General features: G+C 44.2%; 1 protein-coding gene across 2 annotated transcripts in view; it reads right to left on the reverse strand.

Annotated features, from left to right (window-relative positions):
• acsm3 (acyl-CoA synthetase medium chain family member 3) overlaps positions 1-11,298 on the reverse strand; it is a 53,827-nt gene extending 42,529 nt beyond the window's left edge. For both annotated transcript variants that reach the window (XM_078239841.1, XM_078239842.1), the window contains exons 1-4: positions 11,013-11,298; positions 8,181-8,391; positions 5,103-5,310; positions 245-388 (exon numbers count right to left, since the gene is read on the reverse strand). In XM_078239841.1, the coding sequence (XP_078095967.1) occupies positions 245-388; positions 5,103-5,310; positions 8,181-8,391; positions 11,013-11,270 (821 nt within the window). In that variant the 5' untranslated portion in view covers positions 11,271-11,298. The remainder of the gene's footprint in view (positions 1-244; positions 389-5,102; positions 5,311-8,180; positions 8,392-11,012) is intronic.
• Between the last annotated feature and the right edge of the window lie 8,594 nt (positions 11,299-19,892).

Below are 19,892 nucleotides of genomic sequence, written 5' to 3' on the forward strand. Positions count from 1 at the left end.
CACTTACAGCTGTGAGCATGTTGCCTTCCTGTGCGATGGCATGAAATGCAGGAAGACAACAAATATCATAAGAGAAATAAATAGTGAACTCATTATTTGCCACAGCAAAAAAAAATCTTATTTATTTTAGGCATAGACCTCTACAATTTATTTTGTTCTTAACAAAATAGTTTCCAAGCCCCAGATTTAACAATATCAAGTTATCACATATATTCCACATTTACACTTGAAATAGTTATCTGACCTTCCATTTACTGCAAGACCCATTCCATAACTGCAGTGGGTGTGTAACGCCATTTTTGGAGCTCCTGTAGTTCCGCTGGTAAAGAAAATGGCCATTGGATCCAAGCTCTTTGTTTTCGCACACTCATGATCTTCTGATGCAGTCCTTAGGAGATAGAGTTAAGAACATTGTCATTTTTTAACTATATTTATAACAAAACGGAAAATTAGTGACTTTAATTTTTTGTAAAGATGAGCAAATTCCTATACATTTAAAAAAGACATCAAGACATGAGACGGTTTAAGCTAATGGCAGTTGTCTTGCCTAAAGATTATAAATAACAAGCAAATTTGTTAGTTTGTTTTGGTAATCAGTATGCACTTCATCATAAAGCTGGAATTTTTTTGATCCCAAAACTAAGGTAGAGGAAATGCAGATGCACAGACACCTTCCAAAGTTAAAGTGATGTTCTTAATCTTCCTACTAAAATGTACTGCCTCATATTTAGCTCTGTTGAATGTCATTTTCCAATTTTTTGTCCATTCTGAATGTTCATTAATGTCCTCAAAGAACAAAGAAAATTATAGCACAGGAACAGCCCTTCGGCCCTCCAAGCCTGCACCGACCATGCTGCCTGACTTAACTAAAACCCCCTACCCTTCCGGGGATCATATCCCTCTATTCCCATCCTTTTCATGTATTTGTCTAGACGCTCCTTAAAACTCACTATTGTATCTGCTTCTACTATTTCCCCTGGCAGCAAACTCCAGCCACCTACCATCCTCTGTGTAAAAAACTTGCCTCGTACATCTCCTTTAAACCTTGTCCCTCGCACCTTAAACTAAACCCTCTCGTAATTGACTCTTCCACCCTGGGGAAAAGCTTCTGACTATCCACTCTGTTCATGCCCCTCATAATCTTGTAGACTTCTATCAAGTCGCCCCTCAACCTCCGTCGTTCTAGTGAGAACTCACAACGGCACCGTCGTTCCTCGTGTAAGTTCTTGCAGTCCTCCTTAATATTGACTATTTCACATTCCCAAATTTGTGTCATTCACAAATTTAGAAATCCAAAGTCCAAATTATTAATGTAAATTATGAGCTGCACAGTGGTCACAGGCTTGATCTTGTGCAGTTGCCTGGTTTGCAGACAGACCGGCACCAGGTAAACCAGAGCTGAATTTTAAACAGTTTAAATTTAAAATTTACATCTTTTAAAATTACACTTAGCACATCAGATGTACAAATTGCAAGTATGATTTCAAACATGATACAAGTTCAAAGGTATCACCATTCTGGTCTACTTTTTTGTAGTGTATTTACAAGCACTCATCACTCTGACACTCAAACAATAGCTTCCAGGGAGAGAGAATCACCTTTTGCTGCTTTCAGGAACAAGCAGAGTTTTTTTTCCCCCTGTAAGATTAGCTCCGCCTATTCACATGACTCTGTCTCTTGTCAATCAACCTAATTAAACCCTACTTTGAAGCCCCAGGAGAAAAACCAAAAATAAACAACAATGAATTCACTCAGATTAAAATAAACACCCCATTATCCAGGATCAATTATGCTCCTGCATTTTCAGCATGGAGTTGCCTGGTTTGCAGACAGATCGGCACCAGGTAAACCAGAGCTGAGTTTTAAACATACCCCTCACAAGAAACATGATATAAATACATTTCTTAAAGGCGCAGTGTCATCACACTTTCAGTAAGGTGACTGATAATTGGCTAATGAACAAAGTCAGAGAATGCAGACTCAGAGACAAGTGACAAAGTGGATTGCTTCCTGGCTTTAAGACCTGTTGTTAAACTTCTTACTTTAAGATAGAAAGCAGTGAGCGGGAGTAAAGGATAATTATTCAGAGTGGCAGAAGATGGGAAGCGGGGCTCCACATTTGAGTGACAGAGAGACAAGTGTCTCTTTGTCTCTCTATCTCCAGAAGTGTTCAACGGCTTGAGGACCGGCAGCCCATGTACCTGCAAACAAGCCTGCGTTGTTTGCAAACTGATGTTGAAGTGGAGAGTTTAAGTCTATGAGGAATATTACTTGAATTGAAATTAATAGAGATAGATTAGCAGTTAAGAATTGTATTGTGTCATGTTTAAGTATTTCAATAAGTAAAAGTTAAGTTAATTCAGTTGTTATATTTAAACTGTATTGTTAGAATAAAGTTGGTTTTGCTGAAAGCTTCCGAGTGTATCAATAGAATCACACATGGAGTGAAACACCTTATCCTCACACTAATACCAAAATAGAAAAACTGTTGGGATCTATTCGAGCTTGATAACAAAGTCTCTAACAAAAGCCTTTTGAAAATCCAGATAAATGACACCTACTGCACTACTCTCTCTCTATGTTACCTCCTCAGAAATTCAATAAGGTGGGTCAAGCAAGATTTTCCCTTTTGGAATCCATGCTGAATATTCATTATTTTATTTTTCGTTTTATATTTTCTTCTATTCTTTCCTTCTGTAGGGACTCCATTATTTGTCCTACCATCAATGCTAATCTGGCTGGTATATACTTTCCTGGAAATGTATGGAATAGTTATTCACCAGTCTTCTGACATTGCGCCTTTTTCAAAACAAAATTAAATATGTATAATAATGCCTCTGTTATCATTTCCCTAGGTGTTTTTAAAATGCATAGATACATTCCATCCACGCCAGGGACTTTAACGTCTTTGAGTTAACTTATTCAAAGTATTCCATTTATATTCTAAATGGTAAGATTTATGTCAGAGATACTGGAAGACAATTAGAAATCGCCTTGTTTAAGTGAAGTAAAATGACTCACTGATGAGGGGAAGCATTTACATTACAGCATCATGATTATTGGTACCGACTGAATTTGCCTTGTAGGAGGTGATGATAGGGGGTAGCTGTTAAATCCCAGGGCAGGTGGGAATGGGGTAGGGGTTACATTCTTAAAAAATTAGAAAGCTGACTCCAACTTGTTGTTTGTTTGCCTACTTCTAGTTTAATACAGTGGTACAAATCACTGGGTCATCATACCTTACTTAAGTATATTGACTTCTAATTGTCTTCCAGAATTTCTAACTTCAGTCTCACCAGCATCCTTGCCCTCTTTCTTTTTGAAAATTCACATTGAATAATTTGCTCGAATGCCAGATCAATAATCATAATGCTTAAAAGAGGTAGCATGCATCAGATTTTAGCAGCCATTTGGATTGTATGTTAAGTGCTTTTCCGCACTGCTTGTTTCTTTTATTCGTGGGACATAGGCGCTGCTGGATGGCCAGCGTTTGTTGCCCATCCCTAGTTGCCCCTGAGTAGGTGGTGGTGAGCTGCCTTCTTGAATCGCTGCAGTCCATGTGCTGTGGTTTGACCCACAATGCCGTTGTGAGCCAGAACGAGCAGGAATGCTTCCCTCTAAGCTACCTTACCACAAACCGCCCCACTCCCTGCGATTTCATTGCTCTCTGTTGCTGAATATCATGGTGATCTGATCCTCCTGTCTTTGTTATTCAGGTCTGCCTGGCTTGAATTTATTTTGGTGTGTGACCTTATATTGGGATATGAACTCTGACTGGCTACCCCCATTTAAAATAGGTCAAAAGCAATGAGCATTATTAGCATGAATGTCAACATTACAATTATTGGTTATAGCATCTCAACTATTCCTTTTATTTCAGCCAGAAAATAGCTGTGCTCATTCACGTGATATTATATGACTGAAATATGGAAAACTGACACTTTGATAAAACACATATTTATATCGGTTTTAGAAGATTCATTGGTAGAAGCTGAAACAGGCGTCAAAAATTGAACATTGAGTGTTTGTAAATTTTACTTGTTAAAAATTGATTGACCTAATTTACTGAGAACACCTTTGAAATGTATGGGGGCGATTCTCCCAAAACATTCTAAGTGCCGAATTCTTGTGAAAACTGGAGTATCTCCTGCCAATCTTTTTAGCGGGATTTTCAGAATGAATCTCCCATACTCTGAGCACTGCAAAGTGCCCTAGCGAGATTCACACTGAAAATTTGAGGCGGGACTTATTCTCGCTGGAGAGGCCGGCAGCATTGCGCTGAGCGGGTCACTGCGCATGCACTGATCTGTCAGAACAGAGATTGATGCATGCGCCATGGCCCTGCACTGCCAGCCTCCTGATCGCTGGCCAGCCCTGTGACACTGCATCACTGCGTCTCCGACCTCACCACCCCCAATGTCTCTTCGCTCCCTCCCCCCCCACCAGTCCCGATTTTCCTGACACCCCCCCGCCGCAGCACCTCCCCTCCCACACCCATCCGGATGGCTAGCCCTGACCATCCTTTCCTCTCCCTGCCACTGATCCCTGCGCAAAGTGTCAGCGGGAACCCCCACCCCCACCGACTGGCCCTCCCCCAATAGGCCCCACCCCTAAACACTGCCCAATGCCCTGTGGGCAGTGCCAAGCTGCCCTTGGGCATTGCCAGTTTGTCCCTTGGTCAGTGCTGGGGGGGCCAGACTGACACTGCGCAGGAGGGGGCTTTCATGGCCTCTGTTCCCTCCAAAGGGGTCAGGCCGCCTGCTCCCCGTTAGTGGGGAGCAGTTGTAAACCCCGCTGCAGTGAACCACTCCAGGCAGGGATGGGGTGGCGTGATGCTAGCGGGCCCAGAGACCTCAGTCCCGGGCCTGCTAATGACAGGCAAATTCAAAGTTAAATGTTTACTCCAAAAAGTTTGTAGCTGTAGATGCGCGGAGGCCATGGCCACCCAGCGGGGAGCCTGCTAAATAGCCTCCACTGATGTCTCGCAGCGCAGCGGACTGCAAGAATCGCCCCCTATATATTTACTAGATGTGTAATTCCTTTAAGGCCCGGAAGTACAACCTGTTTCAAAATTACTCCATGTAAGTACAGTTATTACTAACCGGAAAAGTTCTTGGAAGCTCAACCATCCCTCTCTCTGTTTAAGTGATATGGTCACCTTTGCTTTGAGTGAAGGGCACTTGGATGACACTGATTCAACAGCATCTGCCAGGCTTTCATCTGTAATGATGCATTTTGCACTGGAGGCCTGCAGCCTGCTGAAAATGTCCGTGGCTGTTAACAGACTTGTGCCAGGAATCAGTACAGCACCTAAACAGAGCACAAACAAAAAGATCAATGCCTAAATATTTGCAGAGGCTTAATTAGAGATAATTAGAACTAATTTATCAATGCTGATTTGAAATGTTTGAAAGAAATGAACATATGCCAGGATGGGCAGAAAATCCCAAGTGAAGCCAAAATTGAGAATCTCACTGGCAAGATCTTGTGATGCCATTGTCCCTGCCCCTCACCATTAACATAATGAGGTTCCTGCCCAGGAAGGGGGGGAACCTCATTTAAATATATTTTAATATCACTACTAAAACAGGAAATGCTGGGAAATCTCAGCAAGTCTGATAGCATCTGTGTGGAGAGAGAACAGAGCCAACGTTTCGAGTCAGGATGACCCTTTGAAGGGTCATCAAGGGGTCATCCTGACTTCCAGCACTTTCTGTTTCAGATTCCAGCATCCACAGTATTTTAGTTTGATTTTAATATCATTAGTTGGCTTCCCTGTTGTATCGCCTCCCCGCATTGGATTTTCCCCCTCGTTAATGTGACATCACGTTGGCGAGGTTTATTACGGGTCTGAAGCAACAGGAATCAGGTGAAAGGAACCAGCCGGAAATGCATGGCTAAGTACAGTTCCCCGGGGGAGAGGGTCATGTTCAGGCAGTACCTGGGGAGCTGTGTGGGGGGAAGGGGTGTTCCCTGTGTGCGTGGGGGAGGCGGAGGAGTGAGCACTTAGAAAAAAAAGCTGAAAACTCCACCCATAATAGATACTTATTATTCATGAGGCAAAATAGTGAGCATGCTGGAAATCTATCCTACGACCAGAAAGTGCTGGAAATATTCAGCAGACCAAACACCATCTGTGGAGAGGAAAAGAATTAAAGGTTCAAGCCTATGATCTTCCGCCAGAACTGGAAAACATTACAGGTTTTGATCAAGTACAGGGCAGGAAAGAACAAAAAGAACAAAAGAACACATACTGTGATAGGATGATTTCACAAATTATTACCTGCTGCGCCTGCGATCTGGAAGAACTGGGATGGAGATTAACATTTCAAATTGTTGAGCTCAATATTGTGTCCAAGAGACTGTGAAGTGCCTGACTGAAAGATTAGGGGTGGGATTTTCCGGCTGCGCTCGCCTTGAAACCGGAAAATCCCATCTGAGGTCAAGGGACCTTTTCATGGTCCATCCCTCGCCTGCTGCGATTCCCCTCTACTCGCCCCCTAGGTGGTGTTCCTTGAACTTCATTGGAACAATGCGGGAGGCTGAGGACAGAGAATTCAAAATGGGAGTGCTATGGGCTAAAGGGTTGCACGAGTAAATTGAGCGGAGATGTTGAGAAAAGTGATCACCCAACCTGCATGTGACCACACTGTGAGAAGCAAACACAAGATATTAAATCGGAAGACGTATAAGTAAATCACCTGGGAAGACTATTTGGAGCCCTGGATATTGGGAACTGGTGTTGCATTTCCTGCACTTGGATGCGGAGGATGTAAAAGGAAGGAAATAGACCAAGGTATTGCAAAGGGAACAAAGTGGAGAGGAAAATGTGTTTTATGGTGCACCACATCGTGCTGGAAGTGACAGTAACTTCTCAAACTCCAATTGATGCAACCACCAAACACATCTTCCCTCCTCTTATAACATTCCCTCTTTGGCACTGAGAAGACAAAATGCCGTTTGAGTGACTTCCTTGCTAAACATCTACATTTAGGTCGCAAGCGTGACCCTAAATTTCAGATCCATTTTAATTCTCTGTCTCACTCCCACTCTGTCTTGGCCTACACACTATCCCAATGATACTGAATGAAAGCTCAACAAACAACACTTCATCTTTCAATCAGGGACACTAGGGCCTTTAAACACAGCATCAAGTTCAAGTATTTCAGATCATAACCACTGCTCCATGTTTCAGACAGTAGATGTTCTACTGTTCTGCAAATATCATCTGTTTTCTACCCTCTTCACTTTTGTTCGTTTCCTGGCCTCCTTTCCCCGCATGTATACTTGCTTAAAATGTTTTCCCACTTCCGATGACAGCCACAGATCTGAAATGTTAACTCTGCTTTCCTCTCCACAGGTACTGTTTGGTCGGCTGAGTATTTCCAGCATTTTCTGTTTTTGTTGTGTAGTATTCAGTACAAGCTTTGTGGTACACGTACATTTGTTTCCAGAGCTCACATTTCCAGGAACAGTTTACCAGCCTAGGCCGTACAGCAGGAAGGGCATTACTCTACATCAAGCATGGCTGACCAGGTGATTCTCCTGCATTATGAATAGGCTTTCCATGGCCATCAAGTCCTGGAAAAGGGTTAAAACCCTGAGCTTTCCGTTCATTATGACACATTACCTCCAGTTTTTCTGGCACTCAGCTTCATACCTGTAATCTTTCTATTCCTCAATCGCAGAAGTAAATCTTTATTGTGGGCCAGAAACATATCAGCTGCTCGTGCAGAACTCAGGGTTCCCATGAATCAATGAATCAGTAACAAAATCTATCACCAGAAACTGTTAACACGCTTTTTATAATTACGACAATTTTAATTCCATTTTAACATGTTTTTATCAATGTATGGCTTGTATGTGTAATTTAGTCTGATAAATCGGAGGCTGATGAATTATGTATGTATTGGAAAGGATACAATTACTGAAGCACCTACAGATTAATTATTATTTCTACATGTATTAATAGAATTCCATCGGACTGGACTCAGTACTTATTTTGCCAACAATTGCATAGAATAAACAAAAACTGTTCCAAATCTGAAGTTTATATACGTTAATCAAGAACTCTTTGCAATTATTTGATTTTTAAATGGGCTGTTTTGAGACAACCTCTTAAAGGAAGAGTAAAAATGTATTTTGTTATATGTCCATCTTGACAGTAATATTGACGTTACCTGTTCTCATGCATGCTAGGTTTATAAGCCACCATTCCGGAACTCGTGGCAGGATAACAATAACTCGATCAGTTAATTGTAGGTTGCAGGGTCCTGACAGGACATTGGCCACCTTCTTAGAGAAGGTTTCAAGGTCTTGGAAGCTCCATTTCACCTCTTGCCCATGTTCACTTAACCACCAGAAAGCAGGGTTCGAACCTCTGCTCCCAGCCTGTGGAAACACCAATGGAAATATTATCAGACAAGTAAAAACACCAAACCTCAAACACAGCATTTGTTTTTTAAAAATTCTTTAAAATTCTTTTTAGCAAGGTTTCAATCAAATTTTAATGAATATTTATGTAGCTCTTGTAATTTCAGAAGATCAGTGAGATCAGGAAAATTACTTCTGTTTTCTCTTGTTAATGCATATACCATTTTCGGTCAAAGCAAATTACTGCGGATGCTGGAATCTGAAACCAAAAGAGAAAATGCTGGAAAATCTCAGCAGGTCTGGCAGCATCTGTAAGGAGAGACAAGAGCTGACGTTTCAAGCTCAGACGATCCTTTGTCAAAGCTGGCAAGGGGTGAAATGGAGCTTTGACAAAGGATCGTCTGGGCTCGAAACGTCAGCTCTTTTTTCTCCTTACAGATGCTGCCAGACCTACTGAGATTTTCCAGCATTTTCCTTTTTTGGTACCATTTTAGAGTAGTTTTAATTGGCAAGAGTCAGAGGCCTGAATTTTTTGCTCGTCACGCGTGTGTACTTAGCAGGCATGGAAGTCGGGGTGAAGTGTGCTCCCGGTCGTGATCAACCCTGGAGCACCATTAATTGGCCAGCCAGCATGAAACACATCCTGTGAAAGGCTGAGCACTGACATGGAGGGCAGGCACTGAGGAATTGGGAGGGTGCAGGCTGGCATTCCCAATGTACTCCCTCAGGGCGACAGCTGGTGCAGAGCTGTCTCAGGGAGCTACTGATCTGTGAAAAATAAGTAGATGGAAAAAGATGTCACGAGTGTCTAGGCAGCATAATCATACAAAGACCTCAGTCCTCAGACACATTGTTAATTTTAATTAAGCCCAATCTTTCCTTCCACCTGAGATCCAGGTTGCAAACATAAAGTCCGCCTTGCTAATTGGCTCGCCTGCCTACTGTACAGATATAAAATATAATATCCTGGTCAACTAGTGTTTAAATCATTTAAACTGATTTGTTAATTGACGGCGCTGGCGCTTCTGACTTTCGCGTGAGCCCACCAACCAAAATATTATGTGAGTGTACGATGAGGTTGGGACACATGTCTGATCTTTTCCCACCTTATTTCATGCACTTCCAGGTGAACGCACCCAAACTTTGGATGTCAATTTCTGGCCTTAGTATTCCAAATGCACAAACTCACTTATTTTATCCTGAGTGCATAAACTGCACTGACCATTCAACTAACTGAAACATTTTGATGAATGCATTTACCTTACAAGTTTCAGAGAAACTGATTATTATTGCAGCATGGATTCATGAGGGGAAAGTCGTGCTTGACGAACATGTTGGATTTTTATGAAGATGTGACGAGGGCGGTTGATGGAGGAGAACCGGTGGATGCGGTGTTTTTGGATTTCCAAAAGGCATTTGATAAGGTGCCCCATAAAAGGCTACTGAAGAAGATTAGGGCACACGGAGTTGGGGGTAGTGTGTTAAAGTGGATTGGGGACTGGCTATCCGACAGGAAGCAAAGAGTCGGAATAAATGGGTGTTTTTCCGGTTGGAGGAAGGTAACTAGTGGCGTGCCGCAGGGATCGGTACTCGGGCCGCAACTGTTTACCATTTATATAGATGATCTGGAGGAGGGGACGGAGTGTAGGGTAACGAAGTTTGCAGACGACACAAAGATAAGTGGAAAAGTGAATCGTGTGGAGGACGGAGAAGATCTGCAGAGAGATTTGGACAGGCTGAGTGAGTGGGCGAGGATATGGCAAATGGAGTATAACGTTGAGAAATGCGAGGTTATACACTTTGGAGGAAATAATAACAAATGGGATTACTATCTCAATGGAAACAAATTAAAACATGCTACCGTGCAAAGGGACCTGGGGGTCCTTGTGCATGAGACGCAAAAGCCCAGTCTGCAGGTACAACAGGTGATCAAGAAGGCAAATGGGATGTTGGCCTATATTGCGAGGGGGATAGAATATAAAAGCAGGGATGTCTTGATGCACCTGTACAGGGCATTGGTGAGGCCGCAGCTGGAATACTGTGTGCAGTATTGGTCCCCTTATATGAGGAAGGATATATTGGCATTGGAGGGAGTGCAGAGAAGGTTCACCAGGTTGATACCGGAGATGAGGGGTTTGGATTATGAGGAGAGGCTGAGGAGATTGGGTTTGTACTCGTTGGAGTTTAGAAGGATGAGGGGGGATCTTATGGAGATTTATAAGATAATGCGGGGGCTGGATAGGGTGGAGGCGGAGAGATTCTTTCTACTTAGTAAGGAAGTTAAAACTAGAGGACACAGCCTCAAAATAAAGGGGGGTCGGTTTAAGACAGAGTTGAGGAGGAACTTCTTCTCCCAGAGGGTGGTGAATCTCTGGAATTCTCTGCCCACTGAGGTGGTGGAGGCTACCTCGCTGAATATGTTTAAAGCGCGGATGGATGGATTCCTGATCGGTAAGGGAATTAAGGGTTATGGGGATCAGGCGGGTAAGTGGTACTGATCCACGTCAGATCAGCCATGATCTTATTGAATGGCGGGGCAGGCTCGAGGGGCTAGATGGCCTACTCCTGCTCCTATTTCTTATGTTCTTATTACATCTAAAAATAAACTGTGTTTATCACACAGGAGGATTATAAAATACCTTTTCCATTTCACTCCACTTATCGAGGACATCACTTGCAAAATTGAAGTATTCTGGCACTTGTGGCTTGTACTCCTGTTTGATAGATTCATAGTCTGTGAAATTCTGAGGATTACAAGTGTTGTAATTTGAGAAGAATGATCTGAATTGTGTTTTCAATATCCCAAAAGCTCTTTTGCTGCAATTAGCCAGGATCGATGAATTGACACTCATTCGTCGTAGCTTTAGCGTACCGGATGGAATCATTAGGATCTTCATTTTATATCATGTGGAATTGGACAGCCAATATACACAATAAAACTAGAAAGACAAAGATTCATCAATACATAAGAATGAAGCTCACGGAACAGAAGTAAATACATAACCATGAAATCAAGATGTTTCAATGATTTGCAGCACTGTATGGCACACTTGCTGACTCATAGTCAAAGTTCAACCAGGATTGACATTTGTAGCTTGGTTCAAACTTGTTCATGATGAGGTTCAGGAGCGGTGGAGCAAGGATGTGGAAAGGAATCCCAGAGCCTTTTTTCAGTATTTCAGGACAAAATACAGACACAAACTATTTGTTGAGCAGTCCCTAATTTGTTGGACATAAGCTTGGCTAGTTCAGAAATTCTGTTATGGACAGGTGAGGTGGAGTAAAAAAAGTCCCCTATGATAGCACCCTCAAGTCTGACTGTAACAGAATTTGTTGATAGATTCAGAAGGATAAAGCTATTTTATTCAATTTCTTTGTTTAAGCATTTATGTATCGATTGCAAAAAAATGAACAGGTTTTCTTAAAGTATAAAAATGGTTTTTATTGCGTTAAAAAGCCCAGGTAAAGACAGCAAAATATTTCAAAAGGTAAATACACGCTTCTCAAACTTTTGCAACCTACATTCACACACATACAAACATACAAAATTTACAAGCTATACTGTAGATAGTTATCTTGCTAGCCAAATTAGAGTTCAATATTGAAAGGTAAAGAAATAGCGAATTCATGGTTTATGAGCCCTTGGCCGTAGCAGATTTTTTTCCTGGTGATCTTGACGTCCAAGAGTAGAGTTGAAGCCCATGCAAAACTACAATTTTTTTTTCATATGCCTGGGTCTTGTTTCCCGCCATCTGGAGAGTTGGGTGGGAACACATCTCTGCCGACTCCGACTGTTCCACAACCAATTCATGCTCCAATAAGCTTTGATTGGCTGCAGGCTGGATTTCCTCCCCTCATTTAAAAGGAATTCCTACCTACCGGCATTTCTGATTGGTTGGCAGTCTCCAGTCCCCGCAGCAACAGCACTGCACAGTAGATAGAAGTCATTGGAGATTAAGGCTGAAACTTTATGGCCCTTCCCGCCAGCGGGACCTTCCAGTCCCGCCAATGATAACTCCCCCATGGCGCATTCCTTGATGGCGGACGGCATGGAGCAGCAAAACCCCATAGACATCAGTGGGACTGTCCAATGGCAGGCCGCGTTTGCTGCCAGAAAATAGGTCGAGGGGTGGGGGGAGCAAAAATCCTACCCCAAGTCTGGGAAGGAGAGTCCAGGTTAGATCAAGGGGTCCCAGGGCCGGGAGATACGGGGGAGAAGGGGGACAGTTGGAGTCACAGGAGAGAGGCTGGGGGTAGGAGAAGAGAGGTCCGGAGGCCACTGGACGTCAAGAGGGGGAAAATACTGGAATTCAGAAGGGTGCTTCCAATCGAGGCATCTCCCCACCACCCCAATTCCCACCCAAGATGTTGTATTTCAGGTTTCTCCCACAGAGGTGTCTTCCTGCAAGCCTAAATATTGAGGCTGGGCAGGAAGTGGCCCTTAAGGGCCTCAATTGGGGCAAGGGTGGGCTTCCCATGGAGGCCTTGCCTGCCCTAGTTGTGTGGTTTGGCAGATGGGGATCCATTTGGAAGCCCATCCCTTCAATTTCACCCTCCCCTTTCTTGTTTAAAAGCCGCTGGTGGGGGAGAATAAAATTCTGGCCAATTTCTTTTTAAAACATAATCCGTCTTTTCCAAAAGGTCGGTGAATTTTGAATCTGAGGTTCCTTTCTATGGAAAATTCAGCCCCTCTGTGGTGGATTTTTAAATTTTAAGTGATCGGGTCTTAACTTGGGAAAGGAGAGAGGATAGCTGAGGCATTAAAGGCTGATGTATCCAAGTTTACCCATTTATCTACTCCATTGAAAACTTTTCCAAACTACTCACTTTTGTCTTTAGCAGCTTGTATTTAAAAAAAAATTCAGAATGGTTACTTTAATCACATGATCTTTTTATCCTGATGATTTCAGGCAGTATTTATTTATCTGGGGTGGGATACTTCTGCCCTGCTGCGCTGGTCGAGCAGGGCAGGAGATATAAGCAAGAGATGAAAACTTGGGTGCTCTGCTGATATTGCTGGCCCTGTTCCGTCGGCGAAATATTAATGACACGATTACCATGTCATTAACGAGCTCGAGACGCAATAGTCCAGGATTGTTCAGAATTGTAAATCATATTTGTATTTGCTATTAAAGTCTTTGAAGTGAAAATATTTGCCAGTAAGACTGACCTTTAGATTGAGGTGGAGCAGCAAAGGATCATATTAAGTTGAGCACTCCTTCGCCCTTCCGAACGTTTACCTGCACAACAACCGTGAAATAACTTCCGGTAAGACGATCGCCTATTTTATGTGTAACATTAGAGCTACAATAATGAGCATGCACAGGTAATGTGGTGGGTTTGGTGGAAAACATGGATTGAGTATTTGTTAACAGGCAGAAAATAGAGAATAGACATAAGTCTATTGGGAACGTATGCTATGACTAGGGACCACAATAATTAGTGCTTGGGTCTTATCTACCTGCAATCGATTTCAATGCCTTAGACAGCTGAGGCTCAAGCACTCATTCTTGAACTCCCCTCCATTGAGCCATGTATAATATCCACCACAGCTGCTAAAAACTACCATTTGGTGGCAATATTTATTTGCTTTATTCATTTATCTGCAACCTATATCAATGACTGAAATGAATGGAAAATTGTAATCTACCCAGGTTTGTTGACAATACAAGTTGGATGGGAAGGTAAGTTGTGAGGAGGACTCAAAGAAGCTTCAAAGAGATATGGATGTTTCAGGTGAGGGGGAAGCAATGGCCCAGAGACCCTGGGTGATGCTTTAAGGACCCAGGTTTGAATCCCATCATGGCAGATGGTGAAATTTGAATTCAATAAAAATCTGGAATTGTAAGTTTAATGATGCGCATGAAACCATTGTCAATGGTTGTAATAGCCCAGCTGGCTCACTATTATTTGGGAAGGAAATCTGTCATCCTTATGTGGTCTATCCTATATATGACTCCAGATCCATAGCAATGTGGTTGACTCTTAAATGCTCTCAGCGATGGGAAAATAATGCTGGCCCAACCAGCAACGCCCAGATCCCATGAACGAATTTAAAAATCGAATATAGCAGATAGAATATAATGTGGAGCTGTATCCAATTTGATAGGAAAAATATAAAAGTTGCATTTTTTAAAAAATGGTTAGAGATTGGGAAATGATGATATTTAGAGTAATCTGAGTGTCCTTGTACATGAATGACAGAACGTGAAAATGAAAGTGCTGCACAAAATTAGGAAAGCAAATTATACTAAAGTATTAAGGGATTAGAAAATCAGAGAGGAGTTGGCATAGTGGTAATATTACTTGATGAGAGATCCAGATTGTTATAACCATTAGACATTATAAGATGATTATATTTTAAACTCTTTTAATTCAAGGTAAGATAGGAGAGGGGTTTGTGGCCTCACATGAAATCTGCCCAGAGACAAGCCAATGTGACCTGGTTGCTATGGGGACAGGAGCAAGGTCAAAACTTATTGTAAGGTATGTGATGTTAATGTACCTTTAAGAAAGGTACACGAACATCACATGCTCTCTGCAGCTCACAGGCTCAGCTGATGTCATTAGAACCGGCTTGTCTGGAGATGTCCTTTTATTGCTACTTCAATAGCTTAAATGGGATCTGTTTATTTTAACTCAGGGTTGCTTTATGATCCTGCATTGTTAGGACGGTCAGGTGTTTTTGGACAGTTATTTCTTTCCTTTCCAGTGAGTTTAAGGTTTCATTTTCTGTATGGCTGCAGTTAGAGTTGAGTTTTAGAAGGGACAGCAAGCTGAAAAGAAGTCTTTCTCCCTGGTTTTGGAAATTCTGCTGGTTCGCTGAAAGCACGGTCTTGCCTTTCTGAAGGGGGGAAATCTGCTGTTGGTGATTGCTTAGAGACCCTGGTGTTTTGGGAAGCTGTTCTGGCTTCAAACTGTTCTGAGTCTATCTAGTGAACTGCAGACTTCATCCAAAGGACTCAATTCCAGTATCACGTGAGCATTAGTCTACGCTGTATTAAACCAATTTAAAGGGTCTTTTGTCTATGGGTTTGGCTTGATTGGAACACATTAGATATATTTGTTAAGGGTTATACATTACAGTGGTTGTTTTGCTTCTTGTTTGTAATTGATAAAAGATCTTGCTAATTTTACTATACATATTAACTATATTCTTAAATAAACCTTGTTTGATAAAAGCTCCTTGGTGGGTCATTTGAATCATACCTGAAGTGAAACATATCATGCTTATCCTAGCCAAATTCAAGATGCAAAACTTATGATCGGGGTGGGGGGGGGGCTCCATAAAACACTTTGGGGTTTCGGACCTGAACCATAACAGGTGCAAGTTTTAACATCCAGAAGGATGAACGGAGAAGGTATCTGTTCTTGCTATATAGATTCACAGGGCAGAATTCTTCCAAGTCCTCCACTAGATCTTCTGCAGGTTCCCACCATGGCGGGTTGGCAAACACACCAGAGGCCGGCATGAAATTAACTTGCATCCCACTAATGGATGTAGATGAAGACCTGACCAAAATTTTCCACCCACACCAGTGGGAAAACACACTGGCATGAGACATGTTTGAAACAATGTGCAGCTATCAGGATTTTGCTGATTAATGCCTGAGGCTGCCTCTGAAGCTTGGGATGGAGCCACCCGCAACCTTGGAATGCCACTGTAGTAAGTCATGAGAGCATCTGTAGATGCACCTTCCAGATTTGGTGTAGGTCCATCTACCAGCTTCAGAATGTTCCTGGAGCTCCACCTTCTGGGATCAAGTGTTCTCGGATATCTCTCTTCATTTGCATTCCTTTGGATCTCATGAATGTTCATGAAAAGAGCTGCCCATTGGTCTCCCATCTGGCCTTCCAATCTTTCATGAATCCAACATGAAATTATGTCAGTCTGAAATCTGATTGCATGAGGTGGTCCATAGTTTGCACGAGACTTCAAGGTGAATGAAACAAAGCTTTTCTACCATAATGCTGTGTGTCTCCTGATGCATTGTGTACCATTCTGCTGGGGCCAGTTGTTACCTCCATGCCGAACTGGTCTTCATGGACAGTATCATGCTGCTTGGACCATGGACCTTCCTGTTTCACCGAGTCAGATCCGTACAGTGCCTGGGGTTGGGGGATACAGGCATCTCCTTCCGCTAATGCCACACACCTGTGTCTGTCAGGACTGTACTGTGATGCGAGACTCATGAGCCACCACAACAAAGTTCCAAAGTTCTATAGGAGTGGCGTGCGATCTGGGGCTGCACCAGATGTGGTTCCCTCCCAGAGGGGTTTACAACTGCTCCCCACTAAGAGGGAAAAAGGTGGCCCGACCCTGCTGGAGAGCACAGGCCACTGAGGCTCCTCTTGAGGGAGTAAGGAGGGGTGCCCCCAGCGACTGCCCTAGGGGCAAACTGGCATTGCCCACTGGGCATCGGGCAGTGCCTGGGGGGTGGGGTGAGGCCACAGGGGGCGGGATCTATTGGGGGAGATTGGTGGAAGTGGGGGGGTCCCAATACCACTCTACAGAGTATCGCTCTGAGGGGAAGGGAAGCGTGTGATCAGGGCTGGCCATCCGGGTGGGGGGTGGCTGCTGGGAGGAGTTGGGGCTGCTGGGGGGCGGGGGGGGGGGGGAGAGACATCGGCGCTGGCCTGGAGAGGTCCAGAAGGCCAGCAAATGGGGGTGGAGTGGCTGCGATACGGGGTCGCGGAGCTGGCCAGTGATTGGAAGACCAGCAGTGCGGTGCCACTGTGCATGTGCCAATCTCTGCTCTGACAGATTGCTTCATGTGCAGTGGCCTGCTCAGCGCTATGCTGCTAACCTCTCAGGCAGGAATAGGCCCTACCCCCAGATCTTCAGAGTGAATCCCGCTAGGGCTCTCAACCGTGTCTGACCCATCTCCTGGGCCACTTTTCTCACCCCCTTCCCTCCCTCACAAAACCAGGATAGGGTCCCCTTTGTCCTCACTTTTCACCCAACCTGCCTCTGCATTCAAAGGATCATCCTCCACCATTTCCACCAACTACAGCATGATGCCAGCACCAAACACATTTCCTCTCACCCTCCTGTCAGCATTCCACCTGGACCGTTTCTGCCAGAACACCCTGGTCCACTCCTCTATCACACCCAACATTTCATCTACCGGCCATGGCAGCTTCCTATGCAATTGTGGAAGGTGCAACACCTGTCCCTTTATCTCCTCCTAGCTCACTATCCCAGGGCCCAAACACATTTTTCAGGTGAAGCAGGTGCTTCACATGCACCTCCTTTAATCTGGTCTATTGCATTTGAAGACTGGGTGACAACTTTGCAGAACACCTTTGGTCCGTCCATATGCAGGACCCAGACCTTCCTGTTGCTTGCCATTTCAACACACCATCTAGCTCTCTTGTCCATATGACCGTCCTTGGCCTGTTGCAAATATTCCAATGAAGCCCAACGCAAACTGGAGGAACAACATCTCATCTTCCGATTAAACGCTTTACAGCCTTCCAGATTGAACATTGAGTTCAACAACTTTAGAGCATTAACTCTCTCCTCCACCTCCTTATGAATCCATTACTTTATACTCTAGCATATATTTTAAATGTTCATTTCTTCCATCGTTCCATTTCTCGACTTCTAAATCTCGCTTTCCATCTTGTTTGATACTGTGTGCCTTTGTTCTGCCATTTACACATTCCAACCTCGTAATGGATGTTTTTAACACCATTCTCAGCCTTTATAACCACCATTTACATCCCTTTGTCCTTTTGTCTGTGACATCTTTTTTTAAAGTAAAGTTTATTTATTGATCACAAGTAGGCTGACATTAACACTGCATTAATGAAGTTACTGTGAAAATCCCCTCGCCACCACACTCCGGCGCCTGTTCGGGTACACTGAGGGAGAATGCGGCATGGCCAATGCACCCTAACCAGCGCCTCTTTCAGACTGTGGGAGGAAACTGGAGCACTTGGAGGAAACCCACGCAGACACGGGGAGAACGTGCAGACTCCACACAGGCAGTGACCGAAGCCGGGAATCGAACCGGGGTCCCTGGCGCTGTGAGGTAGCACTGTGCCACCGCCGGATGCTATAGTGATCACAAAACCCCATCTGGTTCACTAATGTCCTTAAGGGAAGGAAATCTGCTGTCCTTACCTGGTCTGGCCTACATGTGACTCTAGAGCCACAGCAACGTGGTTGACCCTAAACTGTCCTCTGTTCAAGGGAAATCAGGAATGAGCAACAACGGTTGTTCTTTGCAGTGACACCCAAAGGTGCCATGGGGTTCCTTCTTCTTTTTTCTCCCCCTATATCTCTCCTTCACTCCCCAGGGCACTAACCTCTGCTGTCCCTATAAAGATGATTCGCGTACCGGCGCTTGGACCCTCGCGCCGGGAGCTCCCCCTCCCGCGCGCCAGCCCAAACCGCCAACCGGCGCCCACGTGCCCGGCTCCTCCCAATCCATGTCTCTCACTCATCGGCCGTTTGCCGCCATCGCGCAGGCGCGCAACGACGCCCTCTTCCACTCGGCCGCACATGCGCGGTGGGCGGAACCGTCCCCGGGGGACACCGTCCGCGCGTGCGTAGTAGGTGCAACCGGCAATGGGAAGACCATCGTCCGCGCGTGCGCAGTAGGCGGAACCGGCAATGGGCAGACCATTGTCCGCGCGTGCGCAGTAGGCGGAACCGGCGCAGGTGAGACCACCATCCGCGCGTGCGCAGTAGACGGAACCGTCAACGTGCCCAAGAATCCAAAGATGCAGGTACAGGTTTGGTGGATTGACCAAGCTAAATTGTCCCTTATAGTGTGTAGGTTAGGGGACGAGCAGGGAAATGGTTTAGCCTATTTATTAATGTCACAAGTAAGCTTAACAATACAATGAAGCTACTGTGAAAATCTCCTAGTCACCACACTCCGGCACCTGTTCGGGTACACTGAGGGAGAATTTAGCATAGCCAATGCACCTACTCAGCACATCTTTTGGACTGTGGGAGTATATCAGATACCAGTAGAAATCCACGCAGACGTGGGGAGAACACACAGTCTCCACACAGACAGTGACTCAAGTCGGGAATTGAACTCGGGTTCCTGGCGCTGTGAGGCAGCAGCGCTAACCACTATGCCGCCCGCAGGGTAATTATATGTGGGGTTGTAGTGATAAGGTGGGTCTGGGAAAGATGCTCTGTCGGAGAATCGGTTGCAGACTCAATGGGGCCCAATGACGAAGCTTTGACAAAGGGTCACCTGGACTCGAAACATCAGCTCTTTTCTCTCCTTACAGATGCTGCCAGACCTGGTGAGATTTTTCAGCATTTTCTCTTTTGGCTAACATTTCAGGTCATTTTATCAGAATTGGGAAATGTTAGAAATGTAATAGCTTTTAACAAGGTGAAATGTGGGAGGGTAGAAAAAAAGAAAAAGGGAAGGTCTGATAGGGTGGGAGATCAAAGGCATTAAATGACAAAAGAGTTGTTGGGGCAGAGTCAAAGAAATTAGTAATGGGACAAGTCAAGAAACAACGGATGGATCCCCATAGCAAAGAGA

This window comes from Mustelus asterias, chromosome 23, assembly GCF_964213995.1.
Source record: "Mustelus asterias chromosome 23, sMusAst1.hap1.1, whole genome shotgun sequence".
NCBI lineage: Eukaryota > Metazoa > Chordata > Chondrichthyes > Carcharhiniformes > Triakidae > Mustelus > Mustelus asterias.